This window comes from Polyergus mexicanus, unplaced genomic scaffold, assembly GCF_030449975.1.
Source record: "Polyergus mexicanus isolate NDT 795.1 unplaced genomic scaffold, iyPolMexi1.0 SCAF_4, whole genome shotgun sequence".
Classification (NCBI taxonomy): domain Eukaryota; kingdom Metazoa; phylum Arthropoda; class Insecta; order Hymenoptera; family Formicidae; genus Polyergus; species Polyergus mexicanus.
The window spans coordinates 10,216,890-10,239,505 of NW_027223324.1; the positions used below are offsets into that span (position 1 = coordinate 10,216,890).

At 38.1% G+C, this 22,616-nt stretch overlaps 3 protein-coding genes and 1 long non-coding RNA gene across 14 annotated transcripts in view; 1 reads left to right on the plus strand and 3 right to left on the minus strand.

Annotated features, from left to right (window-relative positions):
* Positions 1 to 12,146, minus strand: part of Inr-2 (insulin-like receptor-like) — a 38,958-nt gene extending 26,812 nt beyond the window's left edge. Inside the window, exon 1 of one of the 2 annotated variants that reach the window (XM_070295096.1) lies at positions 12,062 to 12,146. The gene's annotated coding sequence lies outside the window, so the exon portion shown is untranslated. Of the gene's footprint in view, positions 1 to 5,216; positions 6,407 to 12,061 lie in introns of those variants that run through there. The other variant, XM_070295097.1, reaches the window with a different exon arrangement.
* Positions 12,147 to 12,643: 497 nt separating this feature from the next.
* Positions 12,644 to 18,402, plus strand: LOC138932876 (uncharacterized). Of its 4 annotated transcripts, none has more exons than XR_011446859.1 (5): positions 12,644 to 12,761; positions 14,469 to 15,656; positions 15,780 to 16,303; positions 16,447 to 16,759; positions 17,795 to 18,402. It is a non-coding gene; the product is annotated as an uncharacterized lncRNA (long non-coding RNA). The 4 variants fall into 4 exon arrangements; XR_011446857.1 differs by having other exon boundaries at positions 14,469 to 15,056; positions 15,153 to 16,303; XR_011446856.1 differs by having other exon boundaries at positions 14,469 to 16,303.
* On the minus strand, positions 13,063 to 18,054 carry LOC138932868 (major facilitator superfamily domain-containing protein 12). Of its 6 annotated transcripts, XM_070295112.1 has the most exons (7): positions 16,679 to 16,824; positions 15,563 to 15,860; positions 15,205 to 15,487; positions 14,998 to 15,115; positions 14,565 to 14,921; positions 13,642 to 13,895; positions 13,064 to 13,385 (listed from the first exon to the last, which is right to left on the minus strand). In XM_070295112.1, the coding sequence occupies exons 2-7, from the start codon at positions 15,750 to 15,752 to the stop codon at positions 13,265 to 13,267; spliced, it is 1,323 nt and encodes a 440-aa protein (XP_070151213.1). In that variant the 5' UTR covers positions 15,753 to 15,860; positions 16,679 to 16,824; the 3' UTR covers positions 13,064 to 13,264. The 6 variants fall into 6 exon arrangements, with proteins under 6 accessions (XP_070151208.1, XP_070151207.1, XP_070151210.1 ...); XM_070295107.1 differs by lacking the exon at positions 16,679 to 16,824 and adding an exon at positions 17,973 to 18,054 and having other exon boundaries at positions 13,063 to 13,385; positions 15,205 to 15,860; XM_070295106.1 differs by having other exon boundaries at positions 13,063 to 13,385; positions 15,205 to 15,860; positions 16,679 to 16,826.
* Positions 17,984 to 20,865, minus strand: LOC138932869 (maspardin). 2 transcript variants are annotated; one of them, XM_070295114.1, is made up of 8 exons: positions 20,851 to 20,865; positions 19,583 to 19,909; positions 19,236 to 19,370; positions 19,004 to 19,109; positions 18,798 to 18,918; positions 18,621 to 18,729; positions 18,229 to 18,477; positions 17,984 to 18,145 (listed from the first exon to the last, which is right to left on the minus strand). In XM_070295114.1, the coding sequence occupies exons 2-8, from the start codon at positions 19,778 to 19,780 to the stop codon at positions 18,086 to 18,088; spliced, it is 978 nt and encodes a 325-aa protein (XP_070151215.1). In that variant the 5' UTR covers positions 19,781 to 19,909; positions 20,851 to 20,865; the 3' UTR covers positions 17,984 to 18,085. The 2 variants fall into 2 exon arrangements, with proteins under 2 accessions (XP_070151215.1, XP_070151214.1); XM_070295113.1 differs by lacking the exon at positions 20,851 to 20,865 and adding an exon at positions 20,106 to 20,394 and having other exon boundaries at positions 19,583 to 20,040.
* Between the last annotated feature and the right edge of the window lie 1,751 nt (positions 20,866 to 22,616).

Consider the following 22,616-nt stretch of genomic DNA (forward strand, 5'->3'; position numbering starts at 1 on the left):
AACTTCGAATATTAAATTTGAAAAAGTCCTGAAAAGAATCGCACGACTATGGTAAAGTAAGCGGTTTCATTTGCATAACACGTTTTCGTTTTTCTCATTACCAAGAATTATAATTAAGTCTGCAAATTCGCAAATCACAGTGCGGATGTACGCTGCCATCTGATTGTTAATTTGATCTACCGTTTGCAATGGTAAAAATATCGAAGAACCAATTTTCCAAGAATATTCTCAGAATTCCAATAAAATTTTATGAGAATTTACGGATTTTTCAAGGAACAAGGAAAAGCAAGATCCGGATTTGTAAAATTTTTCCAGAGAGTAGATATCAGCTTATTATCCCGATCGAGCTGGCAACAAACTATCGCAATCGCACAGTTTCGACTGTCTTCGCGATTTTTCGCTACAAGACGTTCGCGATTACGTAACGATCCGCGCTCGTATGACATTATATGTATAAATTGTATAGATTTTCACTATGTCGTAATATCGTGTAAAATATCCGCGCAACGGTAGCTGCAACTCGACGCGTGATCGATCGATGCACCCAGAAAAGAGAGAGAAAGAGAGAGAGAGAGAGAGGGGGGGGGGAGGGAGAGATGTATATATATATATACAATTAATTAGAGACGTAGTTACAATAAATTACGCAGCTCCGCGTATTTTATCGAGTATCGCGCGATACGTTACATAGCAGATATAGAACGAACGAGATATCATCTGTAGCGCATAGATAAACGATAAACGCGATATCGCTCCGATAAATTGACTTCATCGCAAACTAGCGAGAAGACAGAGAAAAAAAAAACTACATAGTCAAGGGCGTGAGGGGGGCGACGAAAGCTCCGTTTCTTCGCGCCGGCTAAAGGCGCGTTTCGCAACGTGCCGAGTTTGATTATCTTCCTTCCTTGTTCTCCTTCTTCTCACTGTCTTTGTCTCTCGTCATCGAGTCTCCTCTTCGTCACTCTTCTATCGAAGCGGCGAACTGAATGGAAGGAGATGGTCGATACATACCGTTGTCCACCGCACTCTCTCTCTCTCTCTTTCTTTCTCTCGTCCAATTTCTCTCTCCTTCCTCGTCGTTCCTGCTATCGCCGGCCAATCCAGGACGAGGACGGCGGCGTACACTCACTCGCAATCTACGACGTCGTAGAGTCGACCGCGATTACTTCGGTCCCGTCTCCGCTGTTTATTCGCGCATTCCTGCTTGATGTCGCCATTGTTACAACTTACCGCCATTGTTACAGTTGCAGTCATTGTGCTCCAGATATTACAGATTGCTCCCACGCGATCCTCTCTTTCTCTCTTTCGACTCTCCCCCGATTTCTCGGACGCGTGATAATTACATCCCCGTCAATTTATACTCGTATTTGTGTTATTGTGCTTATCATACGATTGAGATAGCGCGAAATGAAAAGGAGATTGATCCCGTTTAATCTTTTCGACTCAGCTCGCGTTCATTTATCGTCAACCTATTGTCATTCGTTACTCGGGATATTGTCATTTAACGTAATCGGAATGCGCGTCTCTGGAGCGCTTGTCATACCACGACGCTGTGTCATCAAATGGCACAAATAATTGTAGCTTTCTTAACGGCGAATCAAACGCGCGTCTAGATACACAACTAATATTATTAGCTCGTATTCGATTATTTCTCGTTTGTTATTTAGATTCAGCAAATTTCTAAACATAGCGAAATAAATAGTCGCAATGTCAATTATAATATATTATCGTAATTATCAATCAACTTTAACAAATTGAATTTGTGTTGATTTTTTTTTTTTTTTTTACGTTTTTAATTGCGATTCGACAAAAATAGAGGGAAAGAGAGAGAAAGAGAGAGAGAGATAAATATAGTTTTAACTTTCAATTACTAAGATTATGGAAAGTTGGATAACTGTATTCGTATAACAGGATGTTATCGCGCGATATTCGAAACTTCCTTTGCAGTCCAAAGGTCCAAACGCTATTACTATCACCGTAGGAGCTATCAACATGGTTATTCAAATATTTTTCTCATGATTAATTACGATTACATATATAATGTTTTCGTGACCGCTCTAAAATAAAAATATATTTTGCAAAACACACACATCTCTCTCTCTCTCTCTCTCTCGGGCGGTCATGTAACAAGTACTAATCTATTTAAGTGCTCCACGGCCGATAAAGACCAATGAGATATAACGTCATTCTCGAGTGACAAACACTATCTTTATCACTGTCCAAACAAAATTACGCGCTTCACGTATGTGCCAAATGAGAACGTAACGTATTTCTGTCCGAATTCCATACATGTCTTCCACATTTTTAGAAAATTAAAAAAAAAATTTTTTTTTTTTAATTTTTCACAGAATTTCTATCCTCCCCTTTAAAGATCATAAACTCGTTTGCATAAATAAACCATTAATTCATAGAGGAACGTGATCAATCGTAGCATTTATAACGGCAATTGAAATCGGTATAATTACTAGATTACGATGCGATAAGCACGACACGCGATAATACGCGTGCATAAAGTGCACTTTTTTGTAAATATTTCCATCATTGCATAAATTACATTTAAATGCGATAATTGATGTAGAAAATATATTTCTCGTTCTTTATCGATTATCAATTGATTTACCGAATCATAACTATATGATAGTAATCATCCATAAGAGTTTCATAATTATGCAATTTCCAACGAAATTGTCCGATTAACGAAAATACAAAGATACAACAAATTATCGAAATTCTCTTCAGCCTACATCGTAATGAAAATATTTTTAACGTATTTATTTGTTATTTGCAGATATAAGCTGGGAAAAAAACAACTTGTACGCATCATTGAATTGCATCATCTTTCTGAACGGCGCAATAAAAATAACATCGTAATCCGGAATGATAGGGTACGGCAAATAATTTTCGATCTTTTAAAAACAACGGCGCGTTTATTTACCGAATAAAATGAACGGGTTATCATTTCTAGTGTCAGGATAATTCCGTATAAAAAAATATGCGTATAAAACAACATTTTTAAAAATAAAACTCGCGTGATCGGCGCCTGACGTTTTGAGAATCGCTGCTGACACCCGAAGGGTTGGTCGAGTGAAACCGGGCCGTAGGTGCTTTGCGTCGATGTAGCGGGAGGAAGTAAAAGTAGAGTGGAAGGGTAAAAGGAAGTGCGATACTACGCCGCGGTATAAGGGGCGATCGATGCGAGCCAAAACATTACCACACGGAAAAAAAAGATTTTCGCTACCATAGCTAATCATGGTTTGCAAAATAAATTTCTAAACTGCAGCAAAACGGTTTGCTGTTGCACCTAATAAATAGGTGTCACAGCTAAGACGTTCGCTGTCCATATATTACGACCGCGATCTAGTTACCACACGCAGTTTTTAGCTAGGGTAGCTAATTTTTTTTTTTTTTCCGTGCACATGCCTAGGGCGCTAAAGGTATAAAACTCTCCCCGACAGCTCGACAATTTCGCGATATGGGAAGGTGGTAAAGTGGGCGGCGAGAGGCCACATCGTTATAATACACACCCCCGCGCGATGATAATCGCGGAGCTGATCGATCACACACCGATCTTTCTGTGTATTTCATAGCCCTCATCGGCCTTCGCCGATCCTATGGCGACGTGCCATTTTGACGCGCATAAAAGCGAAGAACGGCGAGACAATGCCAAAATTTTCACAATCTCTCGAGGCTCAAAAATAATGGGAGTCGCGTGATGAGAATTACGTTATACGGCGTAGGCGCGAGCGAGTCCATTCTACGTCGGGTCAGATAACTTTTTGGCCAGTGTCCAATCGCGATCGTTTAACGGCGAAGCAAATTTTAGGGAGGATAAAGATCGAATATGAAAAAAAAAAAAAAAAGAGAGAGAAAGAAATTATCTGATACCCCGCCGAATATATAATCGAGGCATTTTGTTTCAAGTCACGTAACTTGTCTCGAGTAACTTGGGTTCTCTTCGCGTAAAGAGATTATGATTGAATTTACATCATCGACATGATCGATTCGCGGAGGCGGAATGACGAAGAAGTTAAGTTAGTCGCGCGTATGATATTCCGCGCGACATTGCGTCAACTCGCGAAAAGCCGTTAGAAAGCGGATCTAACGTGGATCGGAATACGACGTAACGCTTTACGTATCGGGAACTTCGCCTGGGGTGCGAAATGTCGCTCGACGACCGATTAAAAGGGGCCCATTTTACTGTACACCGAGAACAAAGTTCGTCGCGACAGATTCGTATCTGACGAACCGCATTCGATAAGTATCGGCGCGTGAAATGGAAAGATAAGTGGCAATGGGAGGTATTTATAATTTTGCGCCAATCCCGAATAACGAGAAAAACATCGTAGCACTCCCTCGAGACGAGAGGTACATAAATATAATATTACGCCGGCCTCGAAAAATATCCGGTAATATTCCCCGACCGAGTATCGACGGCGCTTCGTACATTTATCTACGTATCCTTGAGTTAAAATTTATCGTCGAGATATACTCGGACAATGCAATGGATTTTCGAGTTTCCATCTCTCTAATACGCGCATATTCTATTCTAACCGCAACCGCTCAAGGCTTCGATAATCTATTCTGACGCACGGAGTGCTCTTCTTGGAGGGAAACCAATCGTAGTTGTATGCGTGATGTGTGTATGTGGGGCACTGTGCGCTATCGACAGTTGGAATCTCCGAGCGGGTAAAAGACAGCCGGAAGCGTTCTTTCGAGAGTTACGTCGAGAGTATGTCGACCTGTCGCAGCATCCCTCACCGCGATTCTCTCCCGATGCGCACAACCGGGAATACACTCGACGATCCACCGTATATATGTATATCGGATGGAAGCAATATTTTTCGGGAGACATGTGTGAATTCAATCGCGAAACGTTGCAATCTGATAACTCTGTGTCGCGCACCAACGAGCATGATATCGTGTTACATTTATTGCACCGATTAAAAAAAATGCCGTTCAATCCGATATCTCGACAATACGCTCATTCGTTCTCTCTCTCTCTCTCTCTCTCTCTCTCTCTCTTTCTCATTCCATCGCTAAATTAAATTACGCGGAAATCATATGCTCAACCACGTTAGAGAGAGAGAGAGAGAGAGAGAGAGAGACTTTATTACAAAATGCCGCGCGATTATCGCGACTCGAGAGAGAGAGAGAGAGAGAAAGAAAGAAAAGGAGGGAGAGAGAGAAAAAGAGCGTCTTATCTCTAATATACCTACGTCGAGCAAGCTATTGGATGTCGCGCTCGAAGTACGCGAACAAGGGTCGCTGTCCCCGTCGTCGCTGTCTAAGTGACCGCGGCGGCAGCCTCGTGTCGGCTGGACGTTAACCGTGCGCCGATGCGATGCGTAGTACATTATGTAGTACGCCGGTGCGTAGTGTGTCGTCGTCCACGCACGTCGTCTTCCACCGTGCACGTACACACGCGTATACATATATGTGGCAGACGCGACGCTAATAAGCGCTTAATCGAGCGGGAGCAAGGAGGTCGCGGACGATAACAGGAAGGCGTGCGCCGCCACCTTTTCCCCGAAGCGAACTAACTGCCGTTGTCCTTGTCGCCGCCCCCGCTGCTGCCGCCGCTGCCGTCGCCACGTCGCGGCGTCGTCGAGGGTTAAACGCGTCGTGGGGTAAGAAAGTGCGCGGTAAGGAAAGGACGGACCCCGCCCGCCGTTCGTTCCTCGACGTTGCGGCGCATTTTCCCTTGTATAATCGTCTCTACACGATTATCGCTCTTCTACAAACGATGCTTAGATATATGAGACGAGAGGTGCGATTACTTTCTGCACGATCTTTTGTATTTTTAGAAGGATATTTCACAGCGAGACTGTCGCTTGGGCGATAAGGATGATATTTTCTTTAAAGAGAAAATTATACGGCGTCAGGGGAGAGCAAAGGTTCGAGATGAAAGAAAAATTTGTTCGAGCGGTTTTTTTTTTTTTTTCCCGCGACGATCTTAGGAAAATGACGCAATTTCTCTCGCTCTCTCGAGACGAAGAGGAGTCGGTGATGTAGGTCCATGGAACCGCCATCCAACGGTTGAGCATGGAAACCGACAGAGCCGTTTCTATTGCGGCATCAACGATGACCAACGGAAGAATTTGGCAACTCTTCCCTTTCATTCATCAGCATCGCCATCATATCGCTGTATGAGATTAATAACGTATAAAGATGTGTTACGCGCGTATTTACATTCACAATCGTTCGTACGCGCGATACACGCATTTTGTCACGGATGCGTGTTGATCGGTAACAAAATCTTTGAAGAAACTCCGCATCGGGATTCTGACATTCGTGCAGTCGAATATTAAAATCGTCGATACGCGTTTCTTTGAATTATTCGCAATGATGGATGATGATGATGCGAGAGAATGTCAGTTAAGGTAACATTGAATACATCGAATACATTGTTGATTTGATTCTATTGTTCGATAAAAATGCGCGTCATCGAAGAATCTTTAAACGGTATCTGTGCGGAAGATATCGCAAACAACGGGAATAAAAGAGGGACGAAGAGAGACGATAATGCGATACTTTATTAACGAAGAGATACAGGCCACACTTGCGATACTCGCTTAAATACAAAGTATCTACGTTTAAAGAGAAAGATAGAGCACGTTCGCGCCGTTTGCGGAAGCACTAGTGGAAGGAAACGAAGAATGAGGACGACAAGAACAGAGAGAGAGAGAGAGAGAGAGAGGAGAGACGGTAAGATGAAAGGAAATGGAAACAAACTCCACCGGATCGATTCTGAAACGAGAGAAAATTTCGAAAGGGACAATATGAGATACTCGACGATGCGAGAGAAATGTCTACGGATGAAGAAGAAGAAGAAAAAAAAAACCTGTATTCGTTGTACATCAAATCCAGAAAACAACGAACTTTTGCATCGACGGCGCAGGATGATCGTAACAACTATGTCGACAACTGGTTAGATTTCCGTTTCGGAGCATGCGAATAGTTCTGGCACCATATGGTGCTCTCAAAGTGCGCACACATGCGCAGAAATGAAATATAGTTCCTGGAAGGTACAACGCACATACACGCGCATGTAAATCGCATACATACATAGCACCGGCGCAAGTTTGCATATTTAACGACGTCGCACCGGTCGCTTTGCCTTTCGTCGTCGTTACGCAAACCGCTCGAAAAATCCTTTCTTCTTCCCCTTTCACTTCGCCGCGATATACTCTCGGGACAGCCGTTACTCGCGTTACGCGGAATGCGATTAACATTCTAGCGTCTAACAAGAAAAATGTTGGGCGATCGAGATGCGAGTGCGACGCGAATCGAGTCGGTTCTTCAACGTTGAAAATGCTGATTTAGCGTTGACGGGATTACCGTTTGACGCGCAAACTGTCTTTAGCAAAAATGCAGAGCCATTTGTTGTTCTACGACGTAACGCGCGTTACGACGAGTCTCTCCTAGCGATAAACGGGTCAATTGTATTCAAGCCGACGAATTAACAAAAAAGATCGGTCGGCGATAAAAATATACGTCGCGTGAGGGTCGCGATAGTGTTGCTTCGAATATGAAATTACGAGTACACTTTTATTCTCCTTGAATATAAATGTCGAATGAATCGGCCTTCTCTCAAAGACGTAATTACTACCCTTGAAGTTTGACTTTTTCCTCGCGTCACGCGCGCCGATGTCGTTTTAACACCGCGACAATTCATGTTTAAATAAGGCCATATTCGACTAATTGCGATTGCGTATTACCTCGTAATCATGCCGCCGTACATGCATTATTAATTATTGCGGAACGATGCGCGCTTGAACAATAATATCTAAGAACGTAATCGTCGCGGATGACACAATTGACAATATACTTGAGACCGATACTACAACCCAATTAACGAATTAGCGAACGAATTGAGATTCGATCTCTAATCAACTAATCTAAATAACATACATCCTCTACATAGATGTATAGATAATTTAATTTTCCCTGTCTAAAAAAAAATCAAAACGATTATCCGTACTTATTTCCCGATTGAAAAGTTAAAATCTCACCGTAAGAAAAACTTCAAATAAAGTGTCTCGTTTTTTTTTGTTTTTTTTTGCAGACACTAAATTTTCAGACACAATCTTTAGAAACTTTCAGAAATAGGACTCTGATAATTAAGACGGATTATTTGAAATTTCTATCAGACGCCCAGATTTGAAAATTCAAACAAAACGTCTAAATCCTTAGGCAATATTTTTACAACGCTCGTAAAAAAGAACGAGGACGCGTATAACATATAATTATGATAAAAAAATGGTTATTTACGATAGTATAACTAACGAGGCACGCAATTGCGTGACGACATGATGGCTTTACGTTCTACATATTAGAGTAGTATGTGGAAAATTGTGTGCAACAATGTACGCGTAAGCGGCTCACAGTCCGAGAATGCGCCACGAAAGCACGCTCTCTTACCAATTATCGAGAAATCGTCTCTCGATAAGCGAGATTTAGCCATTAATCGGAGGAATTAATTATGAAATGCGAGAGAAGGATCGTTTACTTCAATGTATAATAAGATCTTATTAATTACTCTAGCGTCGAGATATTTACACGCTTGAATTCGACTCGAGGAAATTTCGCGCAATTTTTATCACACTTGCGTCTCATAAAAATATGATGACGCAATAGATTCGAGATCACGGGTTCTCTTTAGCGTAACAATGCCGGCCAATCGTCCGGTTGGGCGTATGTGCCCTTGGTACGTGTTAATAGCGCAACAGCAGCGGTGACATTCCGTGCCATCGTTGGCATAGTATTCTTTCGCTCGGGGAGCAAGCACAGGCTATCCAATTACGATACAGCGAGCGGAATCGGCTGTTAGACGTCATCGTCGTTTATGCGGATTAGTATTGTCAAGCAAAAATAGCAGGGAATAATAATATATCTTCGAATTATAAATAATTGAAAACTCGTATTTTTTATCATTCATTCGAATAAACATTATCGTCTCTCGTCGATTGACACGCATACATGGATCGGGAAGCATACTATAATTTCAATAAAGGTGATTTCTGACCGTTGAACCTATTTACGCGTGCGACAATGGTTGTTATTAGAATATTTATAAAATAATACAATAATCTCTTTATTAAAAAAAATTAAAGTTTGTCTTGATATATTTTAGATAAGAGACATTTCTTTTTAATAACTTAAATTATCTTTTAAATGGTTTTGCTATCTGTAAGTGAAAATATTGTGTATATATATATATATATATATATATATATATATATATATATTTATATATTTTTATCTTATATTTTTATATTAACAGTGCTTATTAAGGAAAATACGATAATTTATGAAGACCACAAGAATTTTTAAGATTATTCAAGTTTTAAATGTGTTAAAAATTTTCGAAATTTTAAATTTAATTTTCTGGAATACAGAATCTCGTGTGAAAAATATTTATTTTTCATGCCTTCGACTTATTTTTGAAAAGAAAATCATCTCTTTTACTTTACCGCTCTACTCTGCGTTTGCTGACTCACTTTATGTACGTGTACAACATTATATATAACATGCTTAACTCGGGCCAGAAATATCAGATGTTTAGGTCAGATCAGGTTAAGTAGTTAAAAATCTTAGATTTTTAGATTAACCTAAATCCCTTAAAGTTTTAATTAAGATAAAAACTTTATTTTTCACATAACCAATTAGAACCTTTTATAAATTATATATAATTGTGCGTGTGTGTGTGTGTGTGTGTGTGTATAATTATAATTTTATAAAAAAAATATATATAATTCTAATAGTTTCAATAGTTGCAAATTAAATTTGATTTTTTAATGATAAGAACGCCCGATTAAATTGACAAATATCCGATTAAAGATACAGATTGACAAGGTAATATTTTCGCCGAGCATCTCGGCGCAACAGATTCATTTGTGCCAGAAATAAAGTGTCTTTTTGACAGTTGTAAAAAAAAAAAAAAAAAAAATCACCGGCATTTTTTCATGATTTGCAACGACGGATAAAAAAAAAATAATAAATGAATGTACCGCTCACGCTTATAAGAATGACGGAGAGGCTCGACGTTATTACTTGTCGTTAATGTCAGCCGTCAATAAATCCAATGATATTTTTACGAATATTTTTTCAAGGCTAAACGTATAGCAAACTTTTTACTTATTTTGCCTCAGTTAAGGCATACCTCAAGCAACAACCTCTGCCCGATGTCTACGATGTCATAAACGTCATCGTTACTCGCGCGGTTCTGCGTTATTTTCCGTATGGCTAGCTTAAATAAGGCGCGTATTCAGGGACAAAGCGGCGAAATAATGCCGTGGGAGTCGATATGACCGAATGCAATCTTAATCGATTTTAAACAGCTGTCATTCGAAGAATCGATTCTCTCTCGGATTGGACTGTCTCCGTAACAAATATATATATATATATATTTTTTTCTGCTCAACAGATTACATATTTTTCTTAATTTTTAATTCAGTGGCTAGCAGAGAGTATAATGATATTTGTCATTACTATCGATCAAATATATCTTATTATAAATCAAATAGAATAGAACGTTCGATCGATACTCGTGTCGTCGCATCGTTCGCCAACTCGGAAATAATCGCGGAACGGCCTCCATTTTCGGGCGATGCGGTTACACGAGAAAAGGAGCCTGTATACATATAACGAGCGGTGTCTTTTCTCGATTCGTAACGCACTTACAAGAATGAAAATTCACATTACTTGAATTAAAATCAAAACCGTCATTAAGATAATTTTAGAAATCGAAAATTATATAAGCACACGCGTTTCACAAGCATCCGTAAATATCAACAGATTTGTCCGTAAGATTGAATATCTCGTTTATGCGTTCTTCTTTGAAAGAAATTTTTCGGAAAAAGACATGAGAGAGAAAGAAACGTGGTATTGTTGTTTATCCCAGCAAACATAAATCGCGCAAATATCGAGTATAATATAGACATCCCCTAATAGGGGAGGGTTGTACGAAGGACAACATATATTTACGATAATGTAAGAGAACGCAAGGACAGGCTCTTTTTCTCTCTCTCTCTCTTTCGGTAAAGAATGCTTTGATGCGAGATGAAATGGAGCCTCGCGGCGAGACGTGCCGAAAGCCATGGTCCACGACACGCGGTCCTCCTCTCTCTTCCGTGGATCGACGTCGTCGCGACGTTCGCTCTCGCGACGCGACGCGACGCGACGCGACGGCGCGGCGGCGGTGAACGAGGTTAGCCGAGCGGCCGCGAGGTCAGTGACTAAAGAGAAAAATATCACGATGTCATCGTCGACGCCACGCCGTCCCCTATCGACACGCCGTCGATTTTATCCGAGCGAGACGACATCGCTCGCCCGTCTCGCTGTGAGATTCGAAAGAAAACGGCCGCCTCCAGGCGTACCCTCTTTCCAAGGAAAAAAATCGCCACCGCCACCTCCCTACATGGAGCCGTTTCGCTTCCTTTCTTTTCACTTCGCTCCTCTCTCTCTCTCTCTCTCTCTCTCTCTCTCACTCTTACTTTCTCTACTCCTCGCTCTTCTCGCGAACGAGCGAATAATTTACACGGCGCGTTCGGAGATCATTGATACGCGCGTGAAAGCATGTGTGTTTCGTGCGGAAAGCACCTTTTCGTCACGAGCTCCACAATGTAGCGTCCGGCTACGAGAGAAACAACGCCCAGGAACGACGCAACGGTCTCGAAAAAATTTCGCGTGTTACCTACGCGCACCTTTTCCCTGACCTTCTCTCCTCGCCCTCTCACCGGTCGTGTACCTTTTCGATGGAGGACGAAATGAGAAAAGGGCGATGCGTAGCGAATTCTCCGAAAGGGAAAGAGAGAAAGACATCTCCGCGATCGAAAGAAACAAAACGAAAGTTGAAAACACATTTGGAGAATATTTTGAGACACAAAAAAGAGCGTGAATCAATATTGCGTCAATATCTGACGCGATAATAATCGAATCGCTTCGCAGATACGTCACATGTAAAAGAGACGCGTGTCGTCTGGCGCGCGTGCGACGAAAAAAAGAAGGAACGAAAATGACGCAAAGGAGAAAGCAAAGAGAAAGAGAGAGAGGCACTCACCTGAAACGCGGCGTCCAGCGGGGAACTCCGTTGAACGTGTCTCGGAGTCATCACCTTCGTCGCGCCGACGACTCCCTCGTCTCGCCACGGATCGAAAGTCGCCTCGTTGGGCCTCGGTTGAGAGATCCGGTATGGCGAGCACTGTAAACACTTTTCTCCGCAAATGAGAGACGAGAAATAACACACATACACCCACGTAACACACCGAGACGGTCCGTGGCAATGAGTGTCGAGTCAGTCGAGCACGTATGTCCGAGTTGAAGTTATCAAATTATTTATCCTCCATCGTTTCTCTCATCACAGTACGAGATTTTTGTACACACAGCGACAGCGACGACGACGATGACGACGCGACGCGTCGTGACGCACGACGAAACGGTCGCGTCTCGTCGAACAAATACACACTGTAATCGCGGATTGCTCGTTCGGTGAGCGCGAGATTCCCCGCGCGACTCGCCACACACAACTTGTTTACTAGAACGCGCACCACGCCATACCTCGTGAACGTGCGACCGCGCGACTCCCACTCCCCTCTACCCACTACCCCAAGCGTCTGCGCAGTAGTGGCTCGCCGCCCCGTCTACGATCTCCCTCCTGTTTCCTGGTACGCTTCGTATGTACGGGCGATAAAGCGAATGTGTGTCTCTCTTGTCTTGACGTATTACGTCGCAACCGGGACTAGGAGCCAGCAGCCAGCACGGTATGTAACGCGCGGACAAGCGGGTCAACGTACTCTCGCGCCATTTCTGCTATGGCGACGCGCCTTTTCTCTAATATACATGAAGTTCGCCATGAAACGACGAAACGCATACCGGACGACATCTGGCACAGTTGAATTAAATTAACATTCGCAAAAGCGGATGATAATAAAGCGACGATTGATCTTGAAATCGATAAATTCGAAAAAAAAGAGAGATTAGAAAGATAATGGATTTTTTAAAAATTTCTTTTAATCTTCATATAAGATGGCAACACCAGTATAAAAAAGATGTAGGGAAGATAATGGATCTTTTTTAGATTTATTGCGATTTTGATATAAAACGGGATATAAGCACGAAATAACTACGCCATTAATAATAATGTAGAATTTTTTTTTTTTTTTTTTATATATCGCTCGTCCCTTGGCAGTATTTTCAACAGGAGGATAAATAAAATTGTGATCTATATACAGACATAATGCGAAATGCGATCCGTCATTGTGTCTCAAGTTAGGCAACGCGATACAGATATCAAAGTTATGAGTCCCAGTGTCATTGAGGAAGCGCACACGATAGACAATGTGTCTCGGTTATAATTGAAACAGGGTTCCTTGTCGTTACATCTCCTGAAAGGAATAAAAGCGGAATGTTGAAAAAATAAATGAACGATATGAATAACAAAATAATCGATATCAAACTGCCGTTTGCAATTCAATGGTAATTAAAAATAAATTTTCTGCTCAGGATAAATTTAATATAATCCATGTCGATGACTCTCTTCGTGCGTGCGCGAATCAATATATCGTATATATATATATATTAAAATTGTAACTTGTATAATCGAATTAAATTCATTCCTAATATATTCCGGATATCACTCACCACTTCTCGATGAATATCACTACGAGGCCGGTGATTATTTTATCGAGGAACGTGACGATGGAATACACAAGCGCGCTACGTTCCGTTCTGGAGCCGATTAATTCGGCGGTGACGCTCAATGCGGTGACCATCGTAATGGAGCTTCCCGCGCCAATTAATATTGCGATGACGTACACGACCGTCGTATTACCCGCGACAAATTCCGCAACGACTGCCGCCGCTAATCCTATTGTAGCGCCGAGAAAATAGCACACCTATTTTCGATTCGGCGAAATAAGAATATGAATATATACACACTTGCCTTTTTTTTCGTTTTCTTCTTCTTCTTTCTCTCTACTTTCTTAAATTGAATCAGTGAAAATGTCATTGATCAAAATAGTGACAAGATTAGTGAAATACTCGTTCATTTCTTCAAATGAAATTTCATACAACTAATATTCTAATTTAGAATTATATGCGTATAATTTTTTCTTTATTTTTTTTAAATGTGATAAGAGTTATAAAACATGAACAAGACGCTTGATCAAATTTAGATATTTCTTTAACGAAATATTTTGTTATCGTATTTATCTTATGTATATAATATTATATAACGCGGGAAAAACTATATATATATATATATAATTAAATATAAAATAATATAAATTTTAAGTGAGAAAAAATTGTCGTATAATCGTATATATGGTACGTATAATCATATCTAATTTTATATTTGATAATATATAGATTTTTTCCGGGAATAAGACGTTTTAAAATATCACTGTACATGTATGCATGTGTGATTGAGAGTCATTATCGACAACTAATTTTTTTTTTTTTTTTTTCAGTGAGATTTCATTGTTCGCAGTGCTGTAACCGAAAACACTATTTGTCAATGACAAAATACACTGATTCCATTTAAGAGAGTATCATTAAGGACTTACCTTGGTGCCGCAACTTCTGTTGATGTATTTAAGCAACAAAGCGGCCACGAAGGAAGATATGTACGAGACCAATGGCACAGTGGCCAATGCCTGCTTGCCGCCAATTTCGGTTTCTTCTATATACAGTGGCAAGTACACTGTGCTAAGAGTGATAAATAATCTGCTCGCTACGTAGAGCATCGCGACTCTCAACAAGATCGTGATATCGATCAATGACATTCGACGGTTCGACGATCCAATCGGCTCCTCGATGTTCGCTTTCGGAGACGTTTCTCGTTCCAAGAGATTCGCTTTTAGAAAAATGTGAAAAAAAACGGTCGCGGTCAGACCGAGAGTTGTGAGAACCAGGACGATATTCTGTAAATTATAAAATGTTGGCTCTCATCGCAATTTTTTTTTTTTTTTTTTTTGCGCGCGGCTTTTTTGTACGTACTCTGAATTTATAATCGTCTTGCTGATCCAATTGAACCATCGTCTCATCTCCACTAGTCGGTAAAACTATCCACGTAACTATAAAAACTACCACAGCCGCACTAACTTGGGCAGAGTATCTATAATCAAATTTATTTTAATGTAATTCACACACAGACAGGAAGAAAGAGAAGTAGAGAGAAAAAGAATCTTGTTACAATTCACATACCTTATAGCGGTCAAATCGGCTCGAGCCAGGAGAGAATTAGTTAAGGAGGGAATCATTGATAGATGAGAGATCTGTACGGCCGCCCAACCCGTTTGAAATATTGTAATACTCGTTACATATAAAAACATAGCCGTCGTAGCGGATGAATTGGCGAAACCGCCAAATATTATGGGAAAGGACAGGGTGACTATGACAGAACCGAAAACGTGCCAAATCTTCTTCTTACAGTAACGATCGACCAGGAAACCAAACACAGGTGTCGCAATCGCATCGACGACTTGGCCTTGAATGAAAATCGTTTTGACATTAATCAGTCGTTGACTAAGATAACGTCGTCCACGTCGTGTATGATGCTTACCTAGGAGCAACAGCGCACCGGCGACGATGGGTTCTAACAACGCCACTCGTTGAAGATAAATTAGTGTGTAGGAGAACCACATGGCAGCCGCCAGGTCGTTGAAGACGTGTCCAAGAGCGTAAGCGAGTTTCGTGGATGTCGCAATCTTCCCGGTGTCCACGAGACGCGTTCGCTCGCAGGCATTATCCATTTTTTTTTAAGATTTCGTTTTTTCCAGGATGTAGAAATGGAAACTTTCAGGATTTCGGTGAATCCATCATGATATTATTCTATTTGTTGTACTCCCGAAAGATAATATCTGCGAAAAATAAAATCAGGATGATTATAAAATGGAAATTAAAATCTAACAGGAGATTCCACGTGGGAAGAAAAAGATTTCTGATAAAATATACCGTAGATATTTTAAGGACAAGTTCGAAACTTAAATAGTAAAAAATTTTATTACTTTGCATGATAACAAAAATAAATATCAATTGATGACGCTTTGTTTTTAAGGCGAACCTGTGGTCAATGTTCCTTTCACTTTATTAGATTTAGCTGCAAGCTATTTTTCCTTAGAACAGTTTTTCATTAAGATGGTTGAGTGATAGTTATGGATAAGTTTCCTAAAAGCATATGCATCGATGTATCGTAATATCACACGAGGGATTAGATATAGATCGTATATCGATAATAGCATGTCTTATTACAATAATGATGTGACCACTTCGATCCAATTGTTCAACGTATGACTCATTAAAGGTAATATAATTACAGGAAAAGTCGATAAAAACTCTGGCAAAAAATTGTTAACTATTAAAATAAAATACACGTACACATACATACATATTTTAATGAATATAAATTTAAGATACAACTATAAAAAATAATATAATATTTTACAGAAGACGCGATTGGCTACACACAGTCGATAAAAAGAGAGAGAAAAAACTAGAGAATCTTTTTTTTAGTTAAAAAAATAAAATTACACAAAAATGTATGAAAGCGAACAAAACACCGTCTTACCAACAAGTGTCTTACTTTACGACTAAATTTCCTAAAGCTTATCGAAAAAATAATCAGATTGCAATTTACGTGTTTTATCAATTTGAATGATATCAATATTTTAAAACGTGCCATAAAAAATATTAGAAGATTTCACTTTATTATCACGACGAATGTACTATCGCGATCGGATACCGGCTGCGTTGCGTGCAGGTAAGAGACTGAGCTTTGAGACGTACATTATACACATACGTCATTCTTTACTAGAGAGGGATTATGCCAGTTCACCAGGAAGATTACTTATGGGACAAAAAAAAAAAAAAAAAAAAAATATCGGCACCAAGTGCGATAAAGATAATCTTATCAGCATATGAATCTTACTTACACGTTGAATAAATCAAACCTCCCATTAATCTTTTTAATAAACTATTTTTCTCATTTTTCACATATAAGATATCAGATAATATTCATAATGTTTATGAATATGAATAAATTTAATATTAATAAATTGAACAGACGAATTATTTGGCGTTTATTTGAATATTTCGAAGAAACTTCATGTATAATTAATAGAATTTTTCATTCTTTAGCTTTAGCATTTTTTTTTTTTTTTTTTTTTTCCAAAAGGATTTATACAATTATCATATAAAATCATAGATAAGTCTTTGATATGTCAGTGATTTAAAATTATATATATATAATTATGGCCAATTAAAATTCAAAATTGAAAAATTAACACGAGAAAGAAAAATTTAAAGGAAACTAATAGGGACAATGTCGTATACGTATACTTGGCAGAACAGGCCCTGTAATACGAGATTGCAAAAGAGAAACGCGAGCGAGCATACATGAAGGAATCGATACCAAGCGAGTTCTTATACGGTCTCCCGGTCAGGCGACCTAGCAAACTATGGTCAACTTCTCTTTGCACACCATAACTGTACTGCTTTAAAATATATATTAGCTTCCAAGAGAACAGATATACAATAATAGAAGAACAGATAAAATAAAATAGATCATACGCCTAAATAGATTTATATCGCGTAAAATTTTATGAAAGTATTTATTTATGAATTCTTGTCTTAATTTAAGAAAATAATGTTTTGAAAATAAATTTTGTTATTAAGTTTAATTAGAATTATTTATATATAATAAAGGAAATTTAAAAGTAAAAAGTATACTTCTTAATAAAGATATATTTATTTTTAGCTTGTGAGAATAGATATATATATTTTTTTTTTTTTACAGATAAAAGAAGATCAGGATATTATAAAATATAAATGCTCTTTATATTTAAGGAACTAAATGTGTTTGATATAATGGATTCAAAATAGCTATATATTATATAATATTTGGACATTGTAATAAATTATTGCTTTGTTAAGAACTAAATTGAGACATTATATATAATTAAATCATATCTTACTCGATATATGATATAAAAGATGCAGATGTCTATATTTATAATATCTGTTTATGAGTATAGTGGAATCCATCTTTATTTAATTAATATTTCATTCTTCCTAATATAAACATATGCTAAATCTTAGTTTTTTCTGAGGCTGCATATTCAGTGTCCTCAAATTGTCTTAGATGTATCTGAAAACAAGCCCTCTGATGCTTTATCAATCATCGATAATAAAAAATTCTTCTTGATCGCAATTGTACTTTAAAAAATTTACCTGCAAATGCAAATTGACTTCGGCAGATCGACTCAAGTATGGAAAATTTCCACCACTTTTTAAGTGAGCCAATTTCGCATTTGGATAACATTTATACATTTCTTCCCTAACAGTGTTTGATAAAGCATATTCGTCAAAAACATCTATTATCGTCACTGGTAAATGACATATCTTTTGAGGTTGTACATAACAATTTATGCAATTCATTGTTAAACGAGATGCTAATTCAGGTTGCGTTAAGCTCTCCAGCTAGAAATTATGCAAAATTGTGAAAAATGTATACAGGATTAAAAACAATTTCTTAAATAAAACATTCTATATGTAGAAGTAAAACATTCTATATATGTTTCCCTTGTTTTCCACTAGTTTTTGAAGAAAATAGAGATTCATACCCTTTCCACCATAAAATCTATTGCCTCTATGATCTCTCCATCAACTTTTTCTGTCGCAAAATTTCCCATTACCATTTTCTTTAGTACCATTGAAGGTAAAATCCAAAAACTGTGAACATAATAAGAGAATCAATGTAAAATTGAATAAATTATTTTGTAATAAAATGACTGACTTACACTGCTGCGGAATCATTGTAACTAAATACAGATGTATCCGTAAAAGTATTGCAGAGAACTAAAGATACTACTCTAGGGCAATGTGCATTTATTTCTGTAAACTTTTGTGCCAGAAAACCACCTGCAAATATAAAATTTATAATTATGCATTTTATTTGTAAGATTACATGTGAATTGAAAAATAAATGCTTTGCTTATGTTCTAACCTAACGAAGCACCAAAAAGATGAACCTTGTCAAGTTCCAGGTAATCCAATAGTTTTCTGAATCCATCGCACCATTCCTTTATACTCCAATATACTGGTGGCTCAGCCTATAAAGGTGAACTTCCTGGATCAACTGTTAAAGATCAACTGTCGCATCAATATGATGTAAACAAGATCTTTCACGCTACTCTGCGTATACATTTAAATGCTTCACGACTTTATATCCAACTCACTGATATAACTCTATAACCTTTAGCAGCCAGGCCTAATAATTGCCTAAAAAAGATATCGGCGGTACCACAGACTGGTGGAAGACATATAAGCGGGCACTTGATAGTTTTTGGGTTGGAATCGTACACCTTCCATCCCTGAAACAATTTACATTTCAAGATAAAGTTAGTGTTTTGTTATTTTATTCGACACTCAGATAGTATCACAAAGTTTGCTTTGAATCTTTACTTATATGTCCAAAACAATGATAAAACAAAATAAGATAAATGTCGGTAAACAGCTAGAGATTAGAGATATCGAATTATTTATATTTATATTTAAACCTTATATTACACTAATGAAATAATACCTTGGCACCATCGGCATCGACGACAATTTTCCTCAGCGGTATAGAGCTACGAAAACTCAGATATTCGTGGGAGCGTGACAGTTCGCTCGAGTAAGACATACTTCCTCGCCGAGGCGACTCGATATGTCGCACCGCGTTATCGTTGCTCGACGAAGCTGCCCCGTCGAGTACTCCTTGATACCGGGGGAGAGAACACATTAATTATTACTACAGCGTGGTTCGCACCACGTCACCGTTTATATTACAATATATATATTGTAACGGCTGAGTTTTGTAAGATATACGTCGATCCTGGACGAGAGCATATAACGATGAATCGTTTAGAATCTGTGACAAGAGAATTGCTAGATTGGAATTTCCTAGATTATCAATCCTTTTGTCTCATCTTTGATTATAGTGGTCCAATACCGTTATCTAATTATATTGTCGATTATTTCTATATCTATTAAAAATCCTTTCTGAAATGCCATAAAGTGATATTTGAAAATTAACACAATGACAACGCAGGTACAAGTTTACTAACTTTGTATCCTGTATAATAAATGACTTTAGTCTCCACTGGTGGTCTGAAATGTTTAAATGCGTCTATTTAAACCTCGATCCGTCGTTCTTACTGAGTAAAAAAAGGTCTCCCGTATTAAAAAAGATTTTTTTTTTTTTTTTTTTTTTCCCCGAGGAAAATAATCTCTTTATCCGAGTTGTTCGCCAACGAGACGTCATAAACTACGGCTGACACAGAGACGTGTACTGGTACACTGGTTTGAGTACGTCACCCGAGTGCATCCGATATTATATAGTTTACGTAACGTTAATTATAATATTGCCCTGTAGACAAAAAATAATGGTTTTTCACCGGGACTTGTGATCCTAAGCATCGACATATAGCGTGGATTGCGTATTTAATCGTAAATAATGTACATAAACGGTGATCATCAAAAGTGAGAGAGATAGAGTATAATCATGCAGTTAATCCATTGAATAGAAAGAGACAGATATGATAGCACATGCGCTCTATCCTTTATGAAGCGGACCGATTTTCTCGTGGTATGTGCATTCATGTCATATGTCGATGATCCCAAGGGTGTTGAATAACTGTCTTTAGGCTGAAAGCATTTTTAATTAAAAAAAAAAAAAAAAAAAAAAAATGATCCCAAAGACCTCCCTCTCACCCGGCAACTATTCATTACCACTGACGAGTCACATGGCGTCCCATGACCTATGTACCGTATTCGCTCATTTATAGATTTGCTTACAATTAATTCGGTTACCTATTATACATATATAGGTTCCTCTTAGAATCTTATATTTTTCAAACTCGTCCGATGCGGGTATAGGTACATTTTTTAAAAATCGCTCCAGGAACGTTTCAAACTTCAACCACAGCTGTACATGTGCGGTTTCATCTTGGTTGTAATTTAATATATTTCTCGGTGCGTGTGATGCGACTTTATCGCAGGAATTATAAAAATGAAAATATATAATATATAATTATATATATTTATACATTTAATTATATATGAATTTTTTTCATACTTGAAAATTTGAATCATCGTGCACGAAATTTGTTGTTCTCCTGCAAAACGATATTGCTCTCTATATTCTGCTTTACATGCTCATAGACATTTTGCAAACTTTTTTTATTTCTTCCTTCTGATAATTAAGAAACGTACGAACTTATACTAATCGAATGCTAGTACGTTCCTTCAAATACCAATAGATGGCTCGATGATGTTCGTTTTCTCTCTTAGCGCTTCTTTAATACCAGCGTTTATATCGTTTGATCAATAAAATATTTCTATATAAAAGTATATATATATATATATATATATTTATATAATATTTATTGTCTAATAAATCCAACTTTCTTCGAAACTAGCAATAAAATATACGTTTTTTAAAAATAATTTATGGCTTCGAAGAAATAATTTTATCAAAACTTAAGTGAACAGGTATAAAGGTATAAAGATAAATAAAGATAAAGACGAGGATAACGATAAAAAAAATAACTTGCTGATCACACTAATCGAATGTCTACAATTTTCTTGCGTGACTTTTTTTGAATGTCCATTTAGCTTTCAGATATTTCTCTAAGAATTTAAAATGGAGGGAACATATCTTATATATAATTGCTTGTTTCATCTATGAATGATTATCTACTTAACGACAAGTTATCAATAGTATAGCTCCAATAAATTAAAAAAAAAAAAAAAAAAAAAAGACAACATTCCATTTTCATCATTTTTAATGGAAAATTAATAAGAACTGTTTTTTTCTTTAGATATTATATATATATATATATAGATATTTTATTACACACACATAGGGATTTTTCTATAGATATAATATATTTTAATTATATGGACTTTTTTTTCTCGAGTACTTTATTCCATTTATTTTTCTAATCTTTCCTTCACGATTCATTAAGAATTAATTAATCTTCCAAGTTCGATAATGATTCGATAACATTAAACGAGACGAGCTAAGTGAACGTTTACAAAAATGTGTAAAGCGATAGGGATGAGTTTTGTAACCACCGTGCTGTCGATGACGCGGGGGTGTGGCCTCGTGATGTACACGTAGCAGCGAGTATACGCTATCCGACACGTATATAGTATAATACATACATACGTCTATCCGTCGACCTACGAACTGCAAGATTAACGATGTCGGAACTTTCGCGCTATTACCTCGGGGATCCGCTGCTTTTCCATCCCCTCGTTCCACCTTCATCGCGCCCTCCTCTTCGCATCCCTTTAGCATCGGTTTTTTTTCTCTTTGCTACAGCAGCATCCGGTCTCTCGCGGAGGAAAAAAGAGAGAAGCGTGCGAAAACAAGTGTATTTTACGAGAGAAATCAAAATAGAAGGATGTAATTTCAAAAAGTTACATCACAGATTTTGCAACAAAATAAATTCGCACGACACTTTTAGCGTAAGGTGTATTTCCGTCGTGTCGAGAATCGAAAGGATCGATGTGCTTAAATAAGGGGGAAAGAGAATATGCGTGCGAGAAAACGCAAAGAAGATTGGCACGAG

What these genes read in the sequence shown, in the direction of transcription:
- LOC138932868 (XM_070295107.1), bottom strand. Translation starts at nt 15,752, where the DNA reads ATGGATAATGCCTGCGAGCGAACGCGTCTCGTGGACACCGGGAAGATT. An exon ending in AAGACGATTATAAATTCAGA is followed by an intron (nt 14,922 to 14,997) that starts GTACGTACAAAA and finishes TATAATTTACAG; the next exon opens with AATATCGTCCTGGTTCTCAC. An exon ending in GTGATATTCATCGAGAAGTG is followed by an intron (nt 13,386 to 13,641) that starts GTGAGTGATATC and finishes TATTCCTTTCAG; the next exon opens with GAGATGTAACGACAAGGAAC.
- LOC138932869 (XM_070295114.1), bottom strand. Translation starts at nt 19,780, where the DNA reads ATGTGTTCTCTCCCCCGGTATCAAGGAGTACTCGACGGGGCAGCTTCG. An exon ending in TCGATGCCGATGGTGCCAAG is followed by an intron (nt 19,371 to 19,582) that starts GTATTATTTCAT and finishes AAATTGTTTCAG; the next exon opens with GGATGGAAGGTGTACGATTC. An exon ending in AAGTCAATTTGCATTTGCAG is followed by an intron (nt 18,146 to 18,228) that starts GTAAATTTTTTA and finishes GCTTGTTTTCAG; the next exon opens with ATACATCTAAGACAATTTGA.